This window comes from Neomonachus schauinslandi, chromosome 16 (assembly GCF_002201575.2).
Source record: "Neomonachus schauinslandi chromosome 16, ASM220157v2, whole genome shotgun sequence".
Taxonomy (NCBI): Eukaryota; Metazoa; Chordata; class Mammalia; order Carnivora; family Phocidae; genus Neomonachus; species Neomonachus schauinslandi.
In genome coordinates, this window is record NC_058418.1 from 352,766 (window position 1) to 376,654 (window position 23,889).

The window sequence follows — 23,889 nt, forward strand, 5'->3', positions numbered from 1 at the left end:
CACTGTTAAGCCCCAAAAGACAGTTATTGCCATGTCTTCTTCCCCAGCTCTCCCAACCCCCTCAAGCACCGTGCCTGGGGTGGGATTAAAGGCTTCTGCTAGATTTCATATTTAAACAGAGTTTGAGAGTCTGTGTCTCATTTAAGTTAATACCTAAGATGTGCCTGAGAGTGTAGGCGCAGAATGAATCTGGCAGAGGGCTTCTTGTTGCTGAGAATTTGATTTCAGCTAGTAACAGGATCCTATTGGCTTAGCTAGGGGAGACTCCTCTGGTGCTTTCTGGACCTACTAATGCCACATGGGACAATAAATGCCTTCTCCCCTCTTCCAATTTAATCAGTTTGGTTGTCCTTGTTAGCAATGACATAAACTGCTGGTGGCTGATTTGAGGCAGAAAAGGGCCCTATTGGAAAGATTTCAGGCAAGGAAAGCTGGAGAGGTAGGCATGGAAAGGGGCTGGAATCAAGGGAAGTGGCAGCAGAGACCTTCTACCCAGGATGCTTTCCTTGGCCCTGGTTCCCCAGACATACCTCCGAATGGAATATGGTATCTCTAAACTTCCTGTGGTTGTTAGAGTGATGTCCTCCCCTCCCCTCCCCACTAAGATATACATATCATAACCCCAGGAATTTGTAAATATGTTCCCTTATATGGATGGCAAAAGGACTTGGCACAGATATGATCAAGCTAAGGATCTTGAGATGGAGAGATTGTCTTGGATTATTCTGGTGGGCTCAATGCAGTCATGGGGTCCTTATAAGTGAAAGGAGGAGGCAGGAGAATGAGAGTCAGAGAAACAGGTGTGACAAAGGAAGCTGAGATTGGACTGATAAAATTACTGATGGGGGGCCACAAGTCAGGGGATGCAGACAGGCTCTAGAAGTTGGAAAGGCAAAAAACCATTCTCTCCTAGAGCCTCCAGAAGGAATGCAATCCTGCTGACTGCTTCATCTTAGCACAGTGAAACCCATTTTAGACTTCTGACCTCCAGAACTGTATGATGACAAATTTGTATTGTTTTAACCCACAGAAGTTTGTGGTAAACTTGTAAATATAATTTACAAATAATTTTTAAAATATGCAACATTTGTAAACAATATGGGATTCCTGGGCATGGGTCCCAGCATGTATTTTTCAAGGACTCCCAAGTGATTTCCAATGTGCAATCAGGGTTGAGCACCTCTGCAGACATCTAAGAGAGCTGGTAAATTAATGCTGGCAGAATTCTGCATTCTTTTAAATACTAAATGCATACACTAAATATTTTGATACCCACAATACTTTGTGAGCTATGTTTTATTTTCTTCAGTCTAAATGCAAAGAGATTGAATCCAGAGAGAGCGAGTTCAAAATCAACCAATTAGGAAGTGTTGCTGACAGGATTTGAACTCAAGCCTTTTTGCCTTGCCACACTGAGTCTTAACTCCATCATACTGCTGATGCTGCTACTACTCCTGTCAAATTGAGAGACTTTATTTTTTAGAGCAGTTTGTTACTGCTTGAGGAATGCTTTTGGTTTCCATCATGGGATGCTTTGCCCCTTGGGTTTTTTTTTTTTTTTTTTTTAAGATCTTATTTATTTATTTGACAGAGAGAGACACAGCGAGAGAGGGAACACAAGCAGAGGGAGTGGGAGAAGGAGAAACAGGCTTCCCACAGAGCAGGGAGCCTGATGTGGGGCTCGATCCCAGGACCCTGGGATCATGACCTGAGCCAAAGGCAGACGCTTAACGACTGAGCCACCCAGGCACCCGCCCCTTAGGTCTTTTGCCTAAGAGATGAGCTGGAAAGACGAGCTAAAGGAAAAATGTGCAATAAAGGTCGGTGCATACAAGCAGGTGAGCAGTAAAGGTCAGATCTTGGGGTCTAGCTAGTGACAGTTTCACAGCCTTCTTTGAATCCTTGCTGGCATCTAAATGTTTACAGATATCAAGTCACCTCTTGACTCCAACTCCTCCCAATTCCTCCTCTTCCTAACATAAAAATGAAAGAGGACCTCGGCTCCCTCCATTTTGACCTCAAACTTTCTAGTTGGGTTCTTCTTTCCACTTGTCTCTTGGCTCAAGTGGAAGAACCTGAGGGCAAAGCATCCCCTGAAGGGAACCAAAGCTACCCCCTCAAATAATAAGGACTGCCCTGAGCCAGCAAGGCCCCGTGATTGACTCCAAGACAGTGATTGATTTGACCCTCAGTACCTACCTTCACATACCCACCCACCTTTGCCCCACATTTTCCTTTTATAAATATGGACGTATTTTCAGCACTTTGGAAATAGTCTTTGAGACATTAGTCCACTGTCTTCCTGGGGTTGGCCTCACTGAAATAAATTTCTTTCTTGTTTCACCACCACCTGTCTCTCTGCCTTTAGATTTTGTCAGCATTGAGCGGGCGAACCTGGTCTGTTAGGACCACCCAGGAGCTTGGGCTACAAAAGAAGTTCAAATTTCATGCTAAGTTAAGATTGTTCATTAGGACATAGTCCATCACCTTCTCAGTCTGCTGGATTCCTGAATAAAGTCACTTTCCTTACCCCAGCATCTTGCCTCTCCACTTATTGACCTGTTCCACTATGAGTGGAACAAGCTTGGACTTGGTTACATCACCACTTTCCCTCCAGAGCTGGATGTGTTCTCTGAGGGCCTGACCCCTTCTTCCCCAAGAACAACTTATTTTAACTTGGGCTTTCTTCCCCAATCTTTCTACTCAGAAAGATTTGAGATGGAAGGACAATGGAACCTTAGTCTTAGACCATGGCCCTGTTTCAGGTGGATAAAGTAATGAAGATAATGGCAATCATATTCAACTAAAAAAAAAAAAAATCCTGTGGGGCACCTGGGTGGCTCAGTCGGTTAAGCAGCTGCCTTTGGCTCAGGTCATGATCCCAGTGTCCTGGGATCAAGCCCCACTTTGGGCTCCCTGCTCAGCAGGGAGTCTGCTTCTCCTTCCCCCTGCTCTTGTGCTTTTGCTTGTTCTCTCTCCCTCTCAAATAAAATCTTTTTTAAAAATCCTGTATAGGGGCGCCTGGGTGGCTCAGTCGTTGAGCGTCTGCCTTCGGCTCAGGTCATGATCCCAGAGTCCTGGGATCAAGCTCTGCATCGGGCTCCCTGCTTAGTGGGAAGCCTGCTTCTCCCTCTCCAACTCAACCTGCTTGTGTTCCTTCTCTCGCTGTGTCTCTGTCAAAAAAATAAATAAAATCTTAAAAAAAAAAATCCTGTATAACATCAAATTGCTACTTTTTAATTTTGCTCCAGTATTAACAACACTGGATTTATCCCACTCTGTCCACCCACTCCCTGGCCCTTTAAGGTAGGGTAAAGCTAGCTGGCATACATGGACTACATTTATAGGGATTCTGTCCAATATGAGTTCTTTGATATTCAATAAAGTGAGAATTCTAGTTGAAAGATTTTGCACAGTTGTGACACTCATGAGATTGCTCTCCAATATGAGTTCTCTATGCCTAATAAGTAAAGAACTCCAGCTGAAAGATTTTCCACACTGAGGATACTCATGCAGTTTCTCTTCAGTATGAATTCTCTGATGAGTAACAAAGTGAGAACTCCGACTGAAGTATTTCCCACACTCAATATATCCATAAGGCTTCTCTTCAATGTGAGTTCTCTGCTGTGAAATAAAGCCAGAGCTCTGAAAGAAAGATCTCTTATATTGACTATACTCATAAGGCTTCCCTCTATTATGCTTTCTTTGATAAATATTAAAATCAAAGATGTGACTGAAAGATTTCCCAAACGAATTACAACAGAATAGTTTCTCTTCAGTGTTAGTTTTTGATGCCTAATTAGTTGAGATGTCCTACCAAAAGCTCTACCACATTCATGACATTCATGGGGTCCCTCTCCAATATGAATTATATAACGTCTAACAGGGAAGTCCAGCTGAAAGGCATCCCATGTTGATTATTCATAGTTTTTCTTGGGGATGAGTTCTTTAGACTGTTGAATAAACTTTATTGATAAATTTTCTGAAATTGAAGCATTCTTGTATTCTTGAAATAAACTGGTCATAGTGTTTTGCTTTAGATACACTGCTGGTTTGATTAAATACTTTCTTTTCTCTCTTTTAAAAATATTTTTAACATATATTTATATTCGTAGATGAGTCTGGATGATAAATTTCTTTTTTATACCATCTATCAGATGTGGGTATTATGTTATCTTCATTTAATATTGTGTGAAGCTGTCCATTTTGTTTTGATGTGGAATTAATTCTTTTTTTATTTATTCATTTGAGACAGAGAGAGAGAGAGCAGGAGCAGTGGGGAGAGGCAGAGGAAGAGGGAGAAGGAGACTCCCCGCCGAGCAGGGAGCCCGATGTGGGGCTCGATCCCGGGACCCTGGGATCATGACCTGAGCTGAAGGCAGACGCTTAACCATCTGAGCCACCCAGGCGCCCCTTGATGTGGAATTATTTAACAATTTGGAATAGTTAATGTTAGATTTAAAGTCAGCTATAAAGTCTCCTGGGCTTTGTGTCCATGTCACTTCCATGATAATTATTCTATTTGAGTTTTCTGCTGCTTCTTGGGTCACTTTTGTTTATTTATATTAGGAAAGTGTCCATATAGTTCTGTGTAAGGTCTTATAATTCATCTTTTCTGTACCTGAGGTTATCTTTTTTCTCATTTATAATATTTTTGTTTTCTGAATCAGGCTTGTGAGGGGTTTATCTATTATCTTAACCTTTCCTTTCTCTTCATTCTCCATTTCATTAACTTTGGCTTTAATCTCAATTAACTTGATAAATTTCTGTTTCATTTTTGGTTTATTATTACTGTTTTTCCAATTCCTTAAAGTAAAATATTCTTTTTGATAATTCTACTTTAATAATACAGCCAAGGCCATAATTTTTCCTGTTATACAGCTTAGCTGTGCACCACTTATTTTGTTGTGTTCTCATTTTTATTATTTAAAAAAAAAAGATTACTTATTTGAGAGAGAGAGAGTACGCACATGCATGCACGAGCGCCGGGGGAGGAGCAGAGAGGAAGAGAGAAATCTCAAGCATACCCTCTACTGATCGCAGAGCCTGATGCAGGGCTTGATCCCACAACCCTGAGATCATGACCTGAGCTGAAATCAAGAGTCAGATGCCCAATGAACTAAGCCACCCAGGAACTCCATGTTCTCTTTTTTAAGGTAGTTTATAATCTGATTTTATTTTCTCTTTGGTTCAAGGATTAGTTTGGAAGTTATTTCTTAATGCTCAGGAAATTAAGATAATTTTATAATCTTTTTATTATTTACCTATACTTTATTATTTACTCATACTTCTGTTAATTTATGATCAGATAATGTCACCTATAAAAATTTATACTTTAATATTAAAGTTTTTTGTGATTAAGCACACATATATTCTTGAAACCATAGGGTACAAAAATCCTACACACACTTATTAAATTGAACTTATTAATTTTTATTCAATTTTTCATTGTTTATTTCATATACTAGATATGTCTGATTCCAAAGGCAACATATTAAATTCCTTCTCCACAATTGCTTTTTCTTTTCTTTGCTCTAATCAAGTTCTCCTTGTATCTCAAATTGATTTTTGTTTTAAGTGCCATTTTTTAGTTGCATATAGGTTTTAAATTATAATTTCTTTTTTTACAGTACCTTGCTCACACCGAAATGTCTTTGGTCTCTTCAAACCTCTTTTTTTTTTTTTTTTAATTTTATTTATTTGAGAGAGGGAGCGAGAGAGCACAAGCGGGGGTGAGGGGGAGGCAGAGGGAAAAGCAGACTCCCCACTGAGCAGGGACCCTGACACAGGGCATGATCCCATGACCTGAGCCGAAGGCAGATGCTTAACCAACTGGGCTACCCAGGTGCCCTTCTTTTATGATCTTCCATTGGCCATATTTTTCTAAGTATAATTGAAGCCCCTATGAGCGGGTGGATGATTCTCATGTGGCCTTTGAATTGTTTTCTCCAGGCATTCAAGGACTGCTTGTTGAGCAAGTGACCCAAAGCATGTACATCTCCCAGCTCTGCCACTTCTACTTCTGTCCCTTTGCACAACTTGCTGAGTTTCCTTCTGTTCACCCACAAATCAGGAAGAATACTGCCGGCCTGGGAAGGTTATTGTGCGCACTAAGATACTGAAATGAAGCAGGGGCTCTGATGGTTGTCCAGATTGTTGGCTGTCATTAAATGCCAGCTTTGAAGAGTAATAAGGGGGGTTGTTTCTGTGTTCTGTGATCCGAGGCTCTGAGGAAAGCCAGGTCTCAGCTTGTGAACTGGGCCATTTTCTCCAGCCTTCAGATGACTCATAATTCTACCTCATCCATTTCTACAAGTGCAGCTGCCTCTCCCCCAGATGTTACATTTGCATCCTTTTCTAGCAGACAACAGTCCTTGTCTCAAGCTCACAAAAAAAGTCTGAGCATCCTCCTTATCCAGACTGTTAGACTTTTCCTACCTAACCAATCTCCACATTTCTGTGAGAACTGAAATTCATTCCACTAGAATCAAACCACTAGTTCCCTTTAGGTTGCCAACCCCAGGCACAGTGTCTGCCCCCATACCCTCCAGCAGATCCAGTGCTTCCCATTGAGATACACCATCCCTTATGGCACAGATCAGCACCCACCGGTAGAAACTTGCAAATCATGTATAACCCATGCTTTAGTTTGCTATCAATGCAGAAACGAATTACCACAAAGTTAGTGGCTTGAACAATACAGATTTGTTATTTTACCATCCTGGAGGTTAGAAGTCTATCACTGGGCTGAAATCAAGGTGTCTCCAGGACTGTGTTCATTCTGAAGGCTCTAGAAAATGAGTCCATTTCCTTGCCTTTACCAGCCTTTAGAAGCCACTCACATTCCTTGGCTTATGGCCCTGCATCACTCCAATCCCTGCTTTTGTCATCATATCTTCCTCTCTTACTCATACCCTTCTGTCTCCCTCTTATAATGACCTTTGTGATGACACTGGGCTCATGGGGATAATCCAGGATGATCTCCCTGTTTCAAAATCCTAACATAATTGATCACAACTGCAAAGTCCCTCTGGCCATGTGAAGCACCATTTTCACAGGTTCTGGGGACCAGCAGTGGACATCTGTGGGGCCGTCACTGTGCCTCCCATGATCCCCCAGATTCAAAGACACTGAGCCCTGATGGCAAACTCGTGAATGTAATGGTGGGTGCTGCTGATATGAATTATGTGTGGGTGGGAAAAGATGGGAAACCACCAGCTTCATATATTCAAATCCTGCATCATCTCAACCTACTTTAAGGGAAGTGGGAACTCTTCACTTCAGAGATGAATTTCTCTGGCCTTCTAAAGCAGTCAACTGGATTTCAAATTTGGTCACTTTCAGTAAATGACCCCAAACCTCAGGGGCCCTGGATGAGCTGCTAGGCAAGCTCACCCTCATCTGTTCACCCCCTTAGGGGATGATTTCTCCTCTCCTCATTCACCACCCAACATCATGTAGCCTTGTCACAGTTTCAGCTGATAACACCACTTCCATTTCCCTGAGGAAACAGAAAACCCCAGCATCCTTAATGACCTCATCTCATGGAAGTTACACAGCTTGACTTCTGCCAACCCTATGGATGGAAGCAGTCACAAGCCCAGCCAGATTCTAGGAATGGAGGAAAGGCAAAGCATTTGTGGCCATATTTGAAACCACCACAGATGTGAAAGCAGTCAGCTCACCTCCTTCAGTGACCATCTTCTGGCAACAAATCAGTGTATGACGTTTCAGGATGAATTGACCTCGTTTGAGGACATGGCTGCGGCCTTCACTAGTGGGCACTGGGCATCATTGTGAGGTCACTCCCAAGGTGAATAGACATCCCTACATCATCAGGACTTGGAAAAGGAACTGCTGATGTTCTCCATTCAAAACTGCTCTGTCTCCCCTGGAAAGATCTCCCAACTGTGTAGTGGGAGGGCAGCACTGGTAAGTTCTTCAGCCCCTATATGTTTAATCTCTCAAAGAAGTTAGCACGTGGGGGTGCCTGGGTGGCTCAGATGGTTAAGCATCTGCCTTCGGCTCGGGTCATGATCCCGGGGTCCCGGGATCGAGCCCCACGTCTGGCTCCTGACTCGGCGGGGAGCCTGCTTCTCCCTTGCCCTCTGCCTCTCCCCTGCTCATGCTCTCGCTCTCTCTCTGTATCTCTCTGTTTCAAATGAATAAATAAAATCTTTAAAAAAAAATTTTTTTAAGAATTAAAAAAAAGTTAGCACGTGAAGATGTTTAAATGTGATATAGCAGCCCTGCGCCCTATGCCTGATGCACGATTCAGGCAATAGGACAGCTGGTGTGCCATCAACATTCTCCAGGCACCTGGCCTCCTGGCTTCTCTAGCCTGTCTCCAGGGGCTCTTCATTTCTGTAGAGAAAGGAGTGAGACTCTCTCACTCCAGAAGGCATGACTGTGCCTTACCCTTGTCAGCATGAGCCCAAGGGCTCTTAAGAGGCGTGCTCAGCAGCATTCACCCAATATCTGATGAGTATAAGTTCAATTAGAACACGTTTTGAAATATTATGCACAACTCAAAGAGAGCAGAGGTGAAGTTGTGGAGCAAGGGGTGGGATGGGCTGCAGGTTACAGGCTGTGTGACGGGAGAAATGATTTTAATCTGTCCTTTCACATAAAAAAATGAAATGCGGGCATCAAACACATGCCCTAACGCTGCCAGTTTCCTGCTGCTTAACTTGGTGATGAGTATCCAGCCAGGGTAGTTCCTTCCCTTGAAGGAGTCCTGTAGGAAAAGTGGAAATGTGAATCGAATGAACATTCCCGGGAATTGCCCACGCTGGCCTGGGGTTTCCTTCCCCCTAGGTCTCCAATGGTTGTTCAAGATTCCCATTCCCTGAACCTAACATTCCCCGCATGTTGATGATGTTCTAAGGATCAGAAAGAGCCACTAATCCTAACTCATTTGGAATCTTGGGCCGGAGGGTCTGCAGCCTTGCATGGAGTCTTCTAGAACTGGTCTGACAATCTGTTTTGTTTTAATGCTGCTTAAATATCAAATTATTAATGAAAAGATATTTAATAGGTGGTAAAAACACAGATTCTATCACAGAAATAGTTTATTTATCCTTGTTCTCTTTTAGTCCTTGTCCATATGCATAAATACTTTACCACAAATATAATATCAGTGCACAGAATTTTTGGTACCTGGCTTTTCAAACTTACATTATAAGCATTTTCAGGTTTCACTAGTATCATTTTTAATGACCAAATGAGCAAATTATAATAGCAAATCAAGTGAGTGAAAAATTAAATGTTTTTCCAACCTATATTCATTAGCAACGACTCCCCACCAATTTGCTTATTTACTCATGTGCAGGGTGGTCTCCCTGGTTGTCCTTTGGTCTTGAGAACATCATCACTCAATGCTGCTTTTCACATTCAGTTCTGAATGCCAACCAGGTCTGTTCGTGTTACGTTGCAGGATCAGGCTGAAAAGGCATTGTCTCTTCAACTGGCTCAGCTGGAGGGCTATGAGGTAGGCTGTTTCTTCTTGCATTTCACCCCACTGTGTGTCTTCTGATGCCCAATGAGGTGTGAGCTCTGGGTGAAGGCCTTTCCGCATTTGTTGCACGTGTAGGGGCGCTCCCCAGTGTGCGTCCTCTGGTGCCTGATGAGATGGGAGCTCTGGCGGAAGGCTTTCCCGCAGTCCTGGCACTGGTAGGGCTTGGCTCCGGTGTGAGTCCGCAGGTGCTGGGAGATGGCCGAGCGGTCATTGAAGGTCCGGCCACACTCATGACACTCAAATGGCCTCTCTCCTGTGTGGACTCTCTGATGCTGTGTGAGGGAAGAGCTCTGAACGAACGCCTTCCCACAGTCCTGACACACATACGGCTTCTCTCCTGTGTGGATTTTTTTATGTACAGAGAAGTATCTTGGGTTTCGGAAAGTTTTGCCACATTCGCTGCATCTGCAAACTTGGCTCCCTTTGTGGATTCTTGTGAATGTGATCTGCTGAGCGCTCCGGCTGAAGGCTCTCCCACAACCACTATTTTCTCTGGCTTTTTCCCCTTTGTGGCCCTTCTGATGAACTTTTACACATGGACTGCGCGTCACCTTCTTAACCTGCGAGCCACGCTTGCGCAAGCGTTTTCTAGGGAGAGTTTTCTGGAGTGAGATATGGCTTTTGACAAGGCTAGTGTTTCCCCGGGATGGGGAGCTTTTCTGAGGGAGGGTTTCTTCCTGAGTTGGCCCCACCTGCTTCAGTGCTGTGTCCAAGACTTCCTGGGCCTCACCCTGTGAGACGTCTCTTGACGTAGGGGACCAGGTGTCATCCCTTGAGAATTCTTCCATTTTCAGGTCGTGGGCTGGTTCTTTCTCAGGAATTTCAGACTTTGGAGTTAACTCTTTACTTTCCAGTGTAGTCTCCCACCCTGAAAGTACCCAAAAGGTGTGGATATAGTAGAGAGAAACTGCTAAATGGGCTGACAGTATGACATAACCAAGTATTCAAAAGTTGTTTTTTTTTTTCCAAGTACAGTCATACTACCTGGGGGAAGTACGAAAAGCAGTGAAGCAACAGAGAGGAACATGAGCTTGGCAATCGGGGATGGAGCTAGAACTGGGAGCACTCTCCTGGCTCTCCAACTCCTCTTATGCCTTCAAGGTGGGCAGCAAGTCAGTCCTTCACTGGACCTGAGGCTGCTGCCGTCCACACAATGCCCACCCCTCTAGGTCCACAGGGCCAGCTGAAGGCATGGACTGTGCAAGGAACATTCGAGGGCATGCCCAGTTCTCACACTAGGCCCAGAGAAGGCAAGAGCCCCAACTCAGGGCCTCTGGTGCTCCCAGAACCACAAGGATGGAATGGCCAGCATGGGCACAGCCTTACCCACAGAGACCAGGTGTCCAAAGGTTTCCAACATCACATCGTGGTACTCGGTCCTCTGCGTCGGGTCCAGCAGCCCCCACTCTTCCTTGCTGAAGTCCACAGCCACATCCAGGAAGGTCACTGGTTCCTGTAATGCCACAATCTGTGCCTGCTCAGCAGGAGGGTCATTGACAGGGACAGAAGGAAGGACGACTGGGGCCTCCCAACAGAGTCCGCTGTGCTGAGGACGCTCCTGCTCTGGGGTTTGTTTAGAAACACTGACTTGGGCCGTAAGAGGCCCAGAGAGTCCATTCTCACAAAATCAGAGGCCGGGGCCCAGGCTGGAGGCAGGTCCTTGCTTCACTAGGAGCTACAAGTGCCATAAGCAGACTGCCTCCACTCTACCCAACCCTGTATGCAGCTCACCCTTTCCCTGCAACTTCCCACAGAAGACTGCCGCCGAGACAAGCCCCCCTCCTAGGCACACCCCGTTCTCCTGGGAATAGTCCCTCCACACGTGGGAGAACCAGCCCCTGCCTTTGTGGACTGGGGCTGCTTTGGGGTGGGGTGGCCAGAGGCTGCACTGAGATCAGTCCTTTCTGGGCAGCTGGCCAGAACTCTGGCATGAAGAGGGCTCCCAATGGCACTCTGCCTGGATCTGGGAGGCCTTTTGCCCATGAGGGGCAGAGCCTGCTTCAGAAGGAAGGAGAGAAAGCAGAACCATTAGACCAGGACTAGACAGGCGTTCCTCTCTCTCATCACCTGGAAGCCTCTGAATACAGCCTTGCCTAAAGCCTACCTCAGACCACTGATTATGTGAGAGCCAATAAATTCACCTTATGCTTGAGCCAGTTGCGAGCCACTTGCAGCAGAGAGAATCCTGAGAATGCCACGCACGGCATCATTCGGTCGCACTCTCTGACCTCCATAGTTAGCAAGACAGGGGTACTGCTGTTTCATCTGTGCCCTGGCTCTGGGCTATTTCTGAAGCAAATCCCAGACATTTTTTCTATCATAAACACCTAAATATGCATTTCTGAAGGACAAGGGCTCTCTTGTTCTCACCCAGATCCAGACATGGTCTGCATGCCCCTGCCTGGGGCTCCCAAGTGTCTATAAACACTTGGCCCCTTCCTTTTGCTTCCAAATTTCTTGACTTCCAGTCACTGTGCCCTTTCTTGGTCTCCGTGGTGGCAGCAAGGCAGTCCAGCCCTTCACACTCAGAAACTCTGAAAGGCCTGGCTGGTGGAAGATGGGGTATGGGGGAGGTCACCTCACAGGGGATGCTGTGACCAGAGAAGGAAGGGGTGGCACTCCCCACTCACCTCAGGTGGTGCCTTCGCTGGCCAGGTAGCCGTGTGCTCCTCCTCCTCTTCCTGAGGAGCTGTGGTCTGGAGAGAGCAGGTGGGGTCCTGGGCGGGTAATGCTGGCAGGAGACATGAGCACAGAGTCAGCCAGGTGTGGTGCTACATCCAGGACAGGGCAATGACAGCCATGTTTCTCTCTGGGACCCATGGGGCCAGCACACACATCGTATCCTGCTGTTGCTGCTGTGAGGGCTTCTGTGCCCACCCTTTTCCTCACCAGCTCAGGCCCCCACTCTGGCTCCTCTTCACAGCCCATGGCCCAAATCCCCACACTTGGATAGCTCAGGGTGCATCACCCCATGTGACTATAGGGCACTGGTGTCCCCACTGCTGAGACCCCGATCTCACTCCCTCCCTCTCCAAGAACTGTTCTGGACCCAGTCCCTCTTCCGAGGCAGCTGCCTCATCTCCCCATTCGCCTCAGCAGCTGGCCTCACATGTGTCCTCAGAAGCAAAGACCCCATTTCTGGCCTCCAAGTACTCCACACTCTTTCTCTTTCCCTTTTCCATGGAGATTGGGTCTTCCTCTGATTCCCAGGACTGGACCTATTCTTGTAACACACGCCCATCTTGATGAGAATTTTATCAAGTTTCCTCCACCTCAGAAAACAGTTCTACCTGGCCTTACGGCCCCCTTTCAATCACAGCTCCTTCATGCCTGACTCTTCATCTGTCCCCAACTGGTCCATGGGCTTCTATAATGATGACTCCACACCCACTATCAAGGGGAACACATGACGTGACCCAGGCTGGCCCACCAGGCTGCTGCTTTCTTCTGGCCACAATGATTAGATCACGCATGAATACAGGGCCCACAGCTAGACAATCAGAGCCAAAGAGGCTTTTGTTGGAACACTTAGGAAAGAGCACTCTGTGCAGGGAGCCCCCACATGGAGACAGCTTGCCTGTGAGTGAAGCTGACAGATGCCAGTAGAACTATGAGAGAGGAGAGAAGATGAGTCCTGAGAACACTACAGGAGCTCCTGGGTCCAGCCATGCCTAAAGCTTGTAGATCGCCCTGGGACTTTTTGAGTAGATTCTCCTCCCTTGGCAATCACAACCAAGAGTCCCAACTAACTTGCTGATCACAAATGCAGGATTCTCAGAGTTCTCTGGAAAGCCTCTTCCCACCGTCCTCTGTGATATTAACTGATTTCCCACCCACCCCCAAGGTGTAAAATGTAAGACCGACTGGCTTTCATCTCATGAGCTCTACAACTGTCTCCTTGGCATCTCTATCAGTTTCCTATTGCTGTAACAACTTGCCACAATAGTGGCTAAAAATAATGCAAATTTGATTTCTTATGATTACAGAGATTAGAAGTCTGACACCAGCCTCACTGGGCTAAAATCAAGGTGTTGGCAGGGCTACCTCCCTTTTGGAGGCTCTGGGGGAAAATATATTCCTCACCTTTTCCAGTATCTGGAGGACACCTAAAATACTTGGCTCCTGGCCCTTCCTTGTGACACCCTGCTTCGGGGTCACGTGTCTTCTCCACCTCTAATGTTCATGACTGCCTCTTTGTAGGTACCCTTGTGATTACATTTGGGCCCACCCAAATAATCCAGGATAATCTCCCCATCTCGAGATCCTCAATTTAATCAATGGCATCTGAAAAGTCACTTTCACTGTGTGAGGTTACATATTCGGGTAAGCAAGGAAGCAGTGTCCGTGTTCCATGGAACTCAGCCTGACAGAAATCAAGTTTCATGCAATCTCACCCCCAAATGCACCCTACACATATGCTCCCATCTCAGCTCCCCACCACTGTCACTCCTGCCCTAGCCACACCTCGAGGAGGGCATGGTGACAACTCTGGGTGGCCAATCTGCTTCTCGTTTTGACCCTGTTCTCCGTCCACCATCCAGAGCAAGCTGCACCCTGGTAAATCTTTAAAGCTCAATCAGAGTATGTCACATACCTCTAGGGAGGGCTCATGGATCGGTTCCCACTGCTTTAGAATAACACTTCTCATTGCTTTAGAACAACATGAAAATCTCTTCAAGGGCCCTGCCAGCCCTGCCCCTGCTCCCTTCTACTAGAGACCTACCCAATTTCTCTCTGATTTTGGAGTATACTGTTATTGCTCCCATTTTGGGCCTTCACAGGTGATGCTCCCCTGCTTGGCACATCCTTCCTGCCCACTTCTTCTTCTTCTTTTTTTTAAGATTTATGTATTTGCAAGAGAGAGAACATGCATGTGCATAATTGGGGGAGGGGTAGAGGGGAGCTGGAGAGGGAGAGAAGCAGACTCTCGGCTGAGCATGGAGCCTGCCTTGGGGCTCAATCTCATGATCTGAGCCGAAATCAAGAGTCAGCCACTTAACTGACTGAGCCACCCAGGCGCCCCCTTCCTGCCCACTTCTGAGTTCCACTCCACACCAAGTGTTGGCTACAGCAACTTGCCTCCAGGAGCCCCGCCAGCACCCTTGAGCTCTTCTCAACTCCACTATTGTCACATGCATATTTGTTTGTCAAATTCCCATCATTCCTGCTGGACCTAAGGTTTGTTGAGCTCATGAGTCTAAGTCTTGACTGTTTTGGTCACCACTTTACCCACATCCCCCACCAAGTGCAAGACATCAGAAGGCACTCTGGGAGGGGCGCCTGGCTGGCTCAATTGGTAGAGCATGTGACTCTTGATCTTGGGGTTGTAAGTTTGAACCCCATGTTGGGTGTAGAAATTACCTGAAAAAATAAAATCTTAAAAAAAAAAAAAGAATGCATTCTGGGAATATGCCTAAGTGACTAAAATCATGTTTTCTATTAGTTGTAGTGCAGCAGGGATCCCAAAAGGGTGAAAACGAAGGATTTAAATGTAAGCTTCTCTCAGAAGCCTGGGGAGGGCTGGTTAAAGTGTAGTCCCAGACCCTACCCAAAGGTTTCAGTAGCTGTGAGGTGTGGCCTGAAACTTTCCATTTCCAGAGATAGGTCCAGGGATAAGACCATTCTCAGATCCCTTGACCTAGAGACAATGGTAGGTACTTCAGCAAGGAAGTATCTAAAGTTCTGACTCAGGAACATGTTCAGGAGGCAGATGCCCTTGGCCTAAATGGAGAGAGCATGACCCTTCCCCAACCTCTCCCAGGAAGCCTTAATTCTTCCTTCCCCCATCCTCCAAGATGCCCCCAACAGGAGTGTCTCTCACCACCCGTCCATTGCACTTACTTTCCTCCTCAGATATCCAGGTTACATCCTCCACCAGGGACACTGCCTCCTGACAGTCCTCTGGGTGCTGCGACTCCACCCACATCCGGAGCTTCCTGGGAAGTGCACCCAGGAACTGCTCCAGCACCAGCAGCTCCAGCATCTGCTCCTTGGAGTGCGCCTCGGGCCGCAGCCACTGGCGGCACAGCTCCCGGAGCCGGGCCAGGGCCTCTCGGGGACCCGCCACTTCCTCAAAGCAAAAGCCCCGGAACCTCTGGTGCGCGGCTTCAGGGTCAGCCAGATGCTTGCCTAGCTGTTGAGTGGGCTCCCCGAGCACATCTGGGCTCAGGCCCTCATCTTCAGCATAGAGGGCCCGGATCTGGGCGTTTCGGGGACGAGCTATCTCTTGGTTCAGTGTGAGGACTTCAACGACTTTGATCTTCATCAGGGGATTCCCAGCAGGAAGAGGATCCAATTGAGGGTCCAGCTGAGCTGCAGGATACTCTGTCAGTCAAAAGCACAGCCAGACAGATGGCCAACAAGCACATGAAGACGGTCAACATTATTTGCCACCAGAGAAATGTAAATCAAAATCACTGTGAGATACTACCTCATACTCACTACGATGACTATTACCAAAGACAGACGGTAACAACTATTGGTGATGATGTGGAGAAACTGCTGTTGGTGGGAATACAGAATGCTGCACCATTTTGCAAAACAGTCTGACAGCTCCTCAAAAACTTAAACATAGACTTATATTATGACCCAGGAATTCTTCTAGGTATGCATCCCAGATAAACGAAAACAAATGTCAACACCAACACTTGTACAGGAATGTTCACAGCAGCATTATGCATAAGAGCCAAAAAGAGAAACAACTCAAAATGTCCATCAAATGAAGGGTGGATAAATTAAATGTGGTCTACCCACACAATGGAATATTATTTGGCAGTAAAAAGGAATGAAGTACTGACCCATGCTACAGTACGACTAAACCCTGACAATACTGTGCTGAGTGCAAGAAGTCAAACACCAAAGGTTTTTTATGGTACGATTCCATTTACATGAAATGTCCAAAAGAGACCAATATAGACACAAAGTAGATCAGTGGTTCCAGGAGATAGAGCATTGAGGCATTTGGGGGGTGCTGGCTAATGAAGTTTTTTTGGAGGGTGATGAAAATGTTCTGAAATTAGATTGCAGTGATGGCTACACAACCTTGTAAATATAATAAAAACCACTGAACTGTACACTCTCAACAGGTGAACTTTATAAATTATATTTCAAAACACAGGGGAAGAAAAGAAGAGGCAAGGAGGATCAAGAAGAGACCTATGATGCTGTATAGGTCTGCAGCCACACACAGGGAATAGAACCTGATCCTGCCTCCATGGGGGCCAAGAAGATGACTGCGAAAGTCAGCGGCTCTGTGTCAGAAGAGCATCTGCGGAACACAACCCTAGAATGGCCCCAAAATGCTAAGGAGGACACACAAACCAACAGGACATGAGAAAGCTCTTTACAACTCCAAGAAGAAATGCTAATTGACTAAATGACTTAAAAGCTTGAAAAACAGTAAACAGAAAAAAATGTAACCACGGATTATAGTTTACTTCCAATTAGATGTTGATTTATAAACAGAAATGGTAGGGCTGATGTCTGTCAAGAACAAATGGACCCTCTCAACCTTGCTGTTTTGAATATACATGATTAGCACAGTTCTACCTGGAAGGGAATTTACAGCATGAACTCAAAGCCTGAGCAACGAATGCCCAGGGAAATACCGGGGGACTTTCACCAGATTAATCTACTCGTGGTCAGGGAGCTCTCCAAAGAGGACACAGATGTAAACACACCAAGGGAATGAGTATTCGGAGACAAAGGCCAGACCACATATGACAGTAGACCTCTGACACTGAAACCTGTGGCAACAAGCCCAGACCATCAGAACTTGTTTAACGACTGCCAGTTTCTCTTTTTCACCCCGCAAGTCAGTAACCCCCAGTGAGAACGTTCCTTTTTTTTCGCTGTAACTCTTCCCAGTCCCTGCCTCCCTTGCTGCAGTGGGCTCCCAGGAGATAGCCTCTGCCTATCCTCATTTGGGTAGTCTTTTTTCCACGACACTTTGCTGAGCAATGAATGGCATATGATGGAGCAAAACTGGAAAACAGGCAGTGTTAAAACATGGGTCAAGAAAATTGTCAGGGGGGGCGCCTGGGTGGCTCAGTTGGTTAAGCGACTGCCTTCAGCTCCGGTCATGATCTCAGGGTCCTGGGATCGAGCCCCGCATCGGGCTCCCTGCTCGGTGGGAAGCCTGCTTCTCTCGTTCCTACTCCCCCTGCTTGTGTTCCCTCTCTCGCTGTGCCTCTACCTCTCTCTGTCAAATAAATAAATAAAATCTTTAAAAAAAAAAAAAAAGAAAAGAAAAAGAAAATTGTCAGGGATTCATATGTAAGCATTAAAAATAAAATTGTTTTTAGTGTGATGATTACAACGCAGGAAAGCTCCTGCCACGTGAAGCAAAAAAGCGGAGCAGGAAATTACTGGTGTGGAGTCACTGCAGCTGTGTTATTAAAAACAAAACAAAACACAAAAACAACCCAAGTCGTAAAGACACGAAGAACAGCCGCTGCCCGCCTAAGTCCCGCCAGGTTTTTTCTCCTCCGTGCCCATCATCCGAGCACCTGCAGATTAAATCGGCCGCCATGCATTTTTCTAAGCGGTGCTCGGCGGCTGGGCTTCCAGAAGCGCGGCGTTGCCGGGGAAGCGTCTCGGGCGGAGACCGCAGCCACAAGCACACGTTTCCGCTCGCGTTCGGGAAACTGAAGCAAGCCTCCGTCCCCCTCCCCCCCGGGAAATGGGGCGACACCGCCGAGGTCCCCACAGCCAAGCCCGGATCCCCCAGTCCCGAAGAGCGTAGGCCGCCACTTCCGGCCGGGCCAAGAAGTGCGTCACGCGCCCGACACAGACGCACTACAACTCCCAGGAACCTCCGCGACGCACGCTTCCGGTGCCGCCATGTTGGGGCTCTGGGTCCGGCCCAGGCCCTGACCAGACGGCGGCCCCTTGGCTAATTGCTGGGCCCTGAGCTGTGGCCTCTTCCGCTCTCGTTCCCTCCCCCGACCCCCCGCGACGGCGGACGCGCCCTGGGACGGCGTGGGCGCAGCCGGTACTTCCACACCCACCTTGCTGATCTGCAAGTTTTCTTTGGGCAAGTGCGGGGCGGGGGAGAGCGCGGTCGCTTCCCCGAGGCAGCGATTCTCCCGTATTCCTAATCCATCTTCGTGCCCCCGATTCGAAATCCTCCCCCCGTTCCCGTAGGGTTTTCTTTTTTCTTCCCTCTCTCCAAATTTCCAGATTACAAACCTTGGCTCGTATGTCGTTTCCTCGGGTTACCGGTTTCATAAACCCAACTAGTGCTGGAAACTGCTGGCGCGCCACCCGAGAAGTGAGTCAGCTCGGGGTCAGGAGTCGCCCGCGATGGGTGGGGCCGCGCCCGCCGCCCCGGACGGGCCTTGGGCGCTTGGGGTTGCAAAACGCGCCCTGGGCCGCGCTTTTTAATCTTGGCCACAGCCACACTCCTTTCCTAGGTTTAAAGTGACTGTTTTCCTTGATAAAAGTAACTACAGCGTTGATCTCCATTTCCGACCTCTTCCCCTAAACTTCTGTACTAATTTCATTTGAGGGCTTCCCTTCCCAACTCGTTTATATCTGCCGTTGTATTTAGCATTTAATTCCCTTCCTGTTCCTTAGGACTTCTGGGGGTCCATCCCCCCCATTCTTGATTTGAAAGCAAAGTTCATGTATTCCCTTTCAATTAGAGCTCTTAGAGCTTGAAATTTCCCTGAGTAACTTAGGAAGCCAGGAATGGCAATTTCCTCAATTCCCAGGCGGAATTCCGAGGGGAGGTAGCGCTCCCTAGTGGCTCCTTGCTGGGCCACGGGTACCATGTTGAGCAATAATCCTGCATGACACTTAAAATTTTTTTTATTCTCTACAATGCTTCCCAGCTTTCTAATTTCTAAAACTTGTTTTTTATTCCTTGGTTAATCACAGAGATTATTTAGTACTTTATCTCTTAAGAAATTAACTGTAGGTTCATTTTATTCCACTCCATCCCCCTTATTTCTCCTTTAATCCTGATCATGTATTTTGTTCCTCCTCTTATCCTTGGGGGCACCAGGGCAATTTCTCAAAATCTTGAACTGAATGCTCATTCAAAAATATTAACTCTTACCGTTTTAAGTTTTAGAGCCTCGGTAGGTTTGGTTGTTGGGAACTCTGATCATTGTGATGCTGAGAGGCTCAGTGGATCTGCAGTCTGGCTCTCCCTGCTGTTAGCAGCCCTTCAGGACAACACACATTCTGCAGGGTAATCGTAAAGCATCTACTGGGTGCTATGCAACGAGATGGGTCACAAGCCTGGAAGCCACTGGTAAGTGTCATTCTAGGCACTGCAGTTCTCTAAATCTCTTATTCTTTGGACCATCCCCTAACCACTGTCTGTGCCAGCAAGTATTCACCCCACTTCACAAAGAAGGTGAAACCTCTTAAGTTTACCAGCTGGCAGAGTTGGAAATGGATCCTCAACTCATGGGGCAAAGCTGGGACTGACTGACGCACTCATCTGCATGGAGCTACACAAAATAATCTATCAACTGCAGCTCCAAGTCCTGGTTTTCAATCCACCAACTGAATGATCTGGGGTAGGAAAAGCTGATAGGAGTGGCTGTTTTCTTCCTCCTCTTAGTTTTCTTCTCTCATGTTGTCTCTGCTGCTTCCCTTCCAGGGTAAACCATCTCCCCCTCAGTGCTCAATAGTTCATGACTAACCAGGTATACTAAGGCTACCAGTCCACAAATATAACAGTAACTAATAATAGTGACTTTTCACGATCTTGTTGTGGGCCAGGGTCCGGAAGAGTGCTTATCTCAGCTCCCCCCATCCCTGTGTACACTCCCTTGTTCCTTTTTTCTCCTTGTCCAGAATGCCCCCAGCTCTTCACCCTTTCTCCTCCTCTCCCCATCACGCACTCTTCAGCTCTGCAGGCACCCCATGGCATCACCTTCTAAGTTTTTTTACTCCACTGGACTGCTGAGGATGTCAACTGGGTCTTGTACATTCGAAACCCTAAAGCCAGGCCCAGAGGAGGATCTGTCAAAGGTGTTGATGATCATCTTTACATCAAAGTCTTTGAATAGTAGTAGTTACTGTTACATGAAGGCCCCCCAAGACCTGGGCTTTACACACCACAGTCCCACTAAGCAATAGCATCCATCCTTCACACAAAGGAAATCCATCCTGGGAGAGCCTAGGAGCCCTGCGCAGGCCACAATGGGGAACACAGCAGCTGGGATCCAAACCCTGTTCTTTTATGCCCTTTACACCAAAGGCTGCTTCTCACAGCCACTATCTTAATTTTCCTCAAAGGTGCCAAAGTGTGCCTTGTCTATAGGTATTTGTACTCCCCTCACCCCTGCCTCGTAGTATTTCCCCTAACATCTTCACCTGGTATCCCCTTCCAGCTCTAAATTCAAGTATCACCTCCTCAGAACTGTCTTCCTGCCCAGTTCTAAACTAGTATTGCCCACCCATGTCACTCCCCTCTAGCATATTCCATTGTTTCATTTTTCTTCAGGGCACTGACTGCCATTTCAAAGTATCTGCTTCATTATCACTCTCTACCTTCTCTACAGCACTGCCCAATGGAGCTCTCTTCGTTTAAAGAAATGTTCCAGATACACCGTCCAACATAGTAGTCTTTAGCTGCAGGTGAGCAGTGACCATCTGAAAGATGGCCAATGTGACTAAGGAACTGAACTGTTTTAAGCTCATTTTAGTCTGTTTAAATGTAATCAGCCACATGCTAGTGGCTGCTCTGGAATAAATACAGGCCCAGTGAGAGAGACAGGGGGCCTTACTACCCTGCTCAACACTGTGACCCACCCCTGTAACAGTATGTGGCATTTTGGCAGGTGCTCAAGCAGTATTTATTGACTCAGCACAGCTTCAAAGAGTGACTTGAGTGTTTTAACTGTCTGGATTTTCCCATATTTCTGTCATATTACAGGGAATCTCACTAGCATTTTAGTTGTGTCCCACCTGTAAATTATAATGGGAGGACTGCTGTTGCTACAAAGTTCCCTTCTACTTGAGAGCCAGAGCAGGATGGGAGTGTAGGCCACCAAGGAAGAAGACACCTGGTCTATACTCCCCCCTGCTTCTTCCCAGACCAGCCAGGTCAGAGACTTGCATTTCTGCTTCTGCTGGTAGAATGGCTACATCAACACTTCTCTAGAGGCTGCTGGCTGGAATGATGGTAGGACTTAAGAATGGGACTTCGTGGGCACCTGGGTGGCTCAGATGGTTAAGCGTCTGCCTTCGGCTCAGGTCATGATCCCAGGGTCCTGGGATCGAGTCCTGCATCGGGCTCTCTGCTCCCTGGGAGCCTGCTTCTCCCTCTGCCTCTCTCTCATGAATAAATAAATAAAATCTTTTAAAAAAAAAGAATGGGACTTCGTAACACTTCTAGCCTTTGTAAGTCCTCAAAGAGAAGTCACTGCACTCTACCTCTGAAACTAATGATTAAAAAAAAAAAAAGTCACGCTTCTACTTATTCTATATCCAACTTAATTTTTTCAAATAGAAATTCCTTAATACTTTATTCCTTAAAAATTCCTCATCATTTCTTAAATAATTTATTCTTAGGGCACCTGGATGGCTCAGATGGTTAAGCGTCTGCCTTAGGCTCAGGTCATGATCCCAGGGTCCTGGGATCGAGCCCCGCGTCGGGCTCCCTGCTCCTTGGGAGCCTGCTTCTCCCTCTGCCTCTCTGTCTCTCATGAATAAATAAATCTTTTTTTTTTTTTTTTAAGATTTTATTTATTTATTTGAGAGAGAGAGAATGAGAGAGAGCACATGAGAGGGGGGAGGGTCAGAGGGAGAAGCAGACTCCCTGCCGAGCAGAGAGCCCTATGCGGGACTCGATCCAGGGACTCCAGGATCATGACCTGAGCCGAAGGCAGTCGCTTAACCGACTGAGCCACCCAGGCGCCCATGAATAAATAAATCTTAAAAAAATAATAATTTATTCTTAGATCCCATTTCAAACACCTATTAACAAAATCTTTCCTTTTAAATTGGCTACTCCTGGTATAAGCCAAAGCTATTAGTCTCTGTATTATTTTGTAATTTGTCACACTGATGAACAAACTATTTCAGAGGATTAGTTTTTTTAAAGTGGTTAACTGTTAAGTTACAAATATTTCCTTTTTAATATTTTTCTTATTTTGTGCTTGAGTGAGAACAATGCTATGTATACTTTGCAAAGTCTGTCAACATTCCAGCCTGTTCTGTCATTGAACTGCTCATGTTCCATGGAAATTGTCTTTTAACAAGAAGTTGGAAAATATTCACTGTCCAGGTCAATAACAGGCAGATAGCCACTTTGTTCTAGAAAAGTTAACTTTAGTATTTTTCTGTGACCCACTTTTGACAACCTTACACTTTTCCAGAAATCTTTCCATTTTATTGTTTGCTCATTCTCACACTCAAGAAGTAATTCCTGGGCACCTATGTGTCAGGGACTTGTAACACAGCAGGAAAAAGATAGCAGTTTCCAATTTATCGGCATGGTTATGGGCAACACTTCTTAAAATGCAAAGTTACCCTCCCACTCAGTTTCCTTCTCATGAAGTCCTCACAGCCTATCACCTTTATATTCAGTGATAACCAACTGACACACACATTTGTGTTGTTTTTTTTTTTTTAAGACACTGATATTACGTGCACCTATGTATCTTTATACATCTTAAACAGTGTATTTTTAAGAAATACATGTATCTTGGAAACTTTCACATCAGTACATAGACCTGGCTCTTTCTTTGTTACAGTTGTACAAAGTATTATAAACTACACGTGTTGCTGAATGTGTGTGTACTGCTGTTTCCCTGTGTAGGTTTTTAATTTGCCTTTTGTACTTCCAGAAAATTAGCTCTTGGGTTCTTTTTCTTCTTCTCCATTTTTGATTCATTTATTTGAACTGTATTTATCTATCCTCTTTCCTTAGGACTTTTGGAGTCAAATGCTTCTTAGTTCATTTGTTTTCCTTTTTTTTTTAAAGCAATCTCTTCACCCAACATGGAGCTTGAACTCAAGACCCCAAGGTCAAGAGTCATATGCTCGTCCTACCGAGCCAGCCTTGTGCCCCCATTTTCCTTCTTATTCAATTAAAAGGCATTTTCAGGCCTTGAAATTACCCCAGGGATTACATCTGGACACCAGGCAGAGCAGCTTCCAGATAAAAGGATCAAGATTACATCGGTCCAGGGTGCCTGGGTGGCTCAGCCGGTTAAGCCTCTGCCTTCGGCTCAGGTCATGATCCCAGGGTCCTGGGATCGAGTCCCGCATCGGGCTCCCTGCTCTGTGGGGAGCCTGCTTCTCCCTCACCTCCCCACTTGTGCTCTCTCACTATCTCTGTCTCTCTCTCTCAAATAAATCTAAAAAAAAAAAAAAAAAAAGGATTACATGGGTCCAAAAGAGCAAATATA

At 46.2% G+C, this 23,889-nt stretch overlaps 1 protein-coding gene across 9 annotated transcripts in view; it reads right to left on the reverse strand.

Moving 5' to 3' along the window:
- Positions 1-9,046: 9,046 nt before the first annotated feature.
- LOC110581909 (zinc finger protein 135) overlaps positions 9,047-23,889 on the reverse strand; it is a 110,187-nt gene continuing 95,344 nt past the window's right edge. For 2 of the 9 annotated variants that reach the window (XM_044911406.1, XM_044911403.1), the window contains one exon: positions 9,047-9,922. In XM_044911406.1, the coding sequence (XP_044767341.1) occupies positions 9,484-9,922 (439 nt within the window). In that variant the 3' untranslated portion in view covers positions 9,047-9,483. Of the gene's footprint in view, positions 10,386-10,843; positions 10,992-12,147; positions 12,249-15,358; positions 15,842-16,979; positions 17,000-18,706; positions 18,788-23,889 lie in introns of those variants that run through there. The other 7 variants (XM_021691832.1, XM_044911399.1, XM_044911405.1 and 4 more) reach the window with 7 other exon arrangements.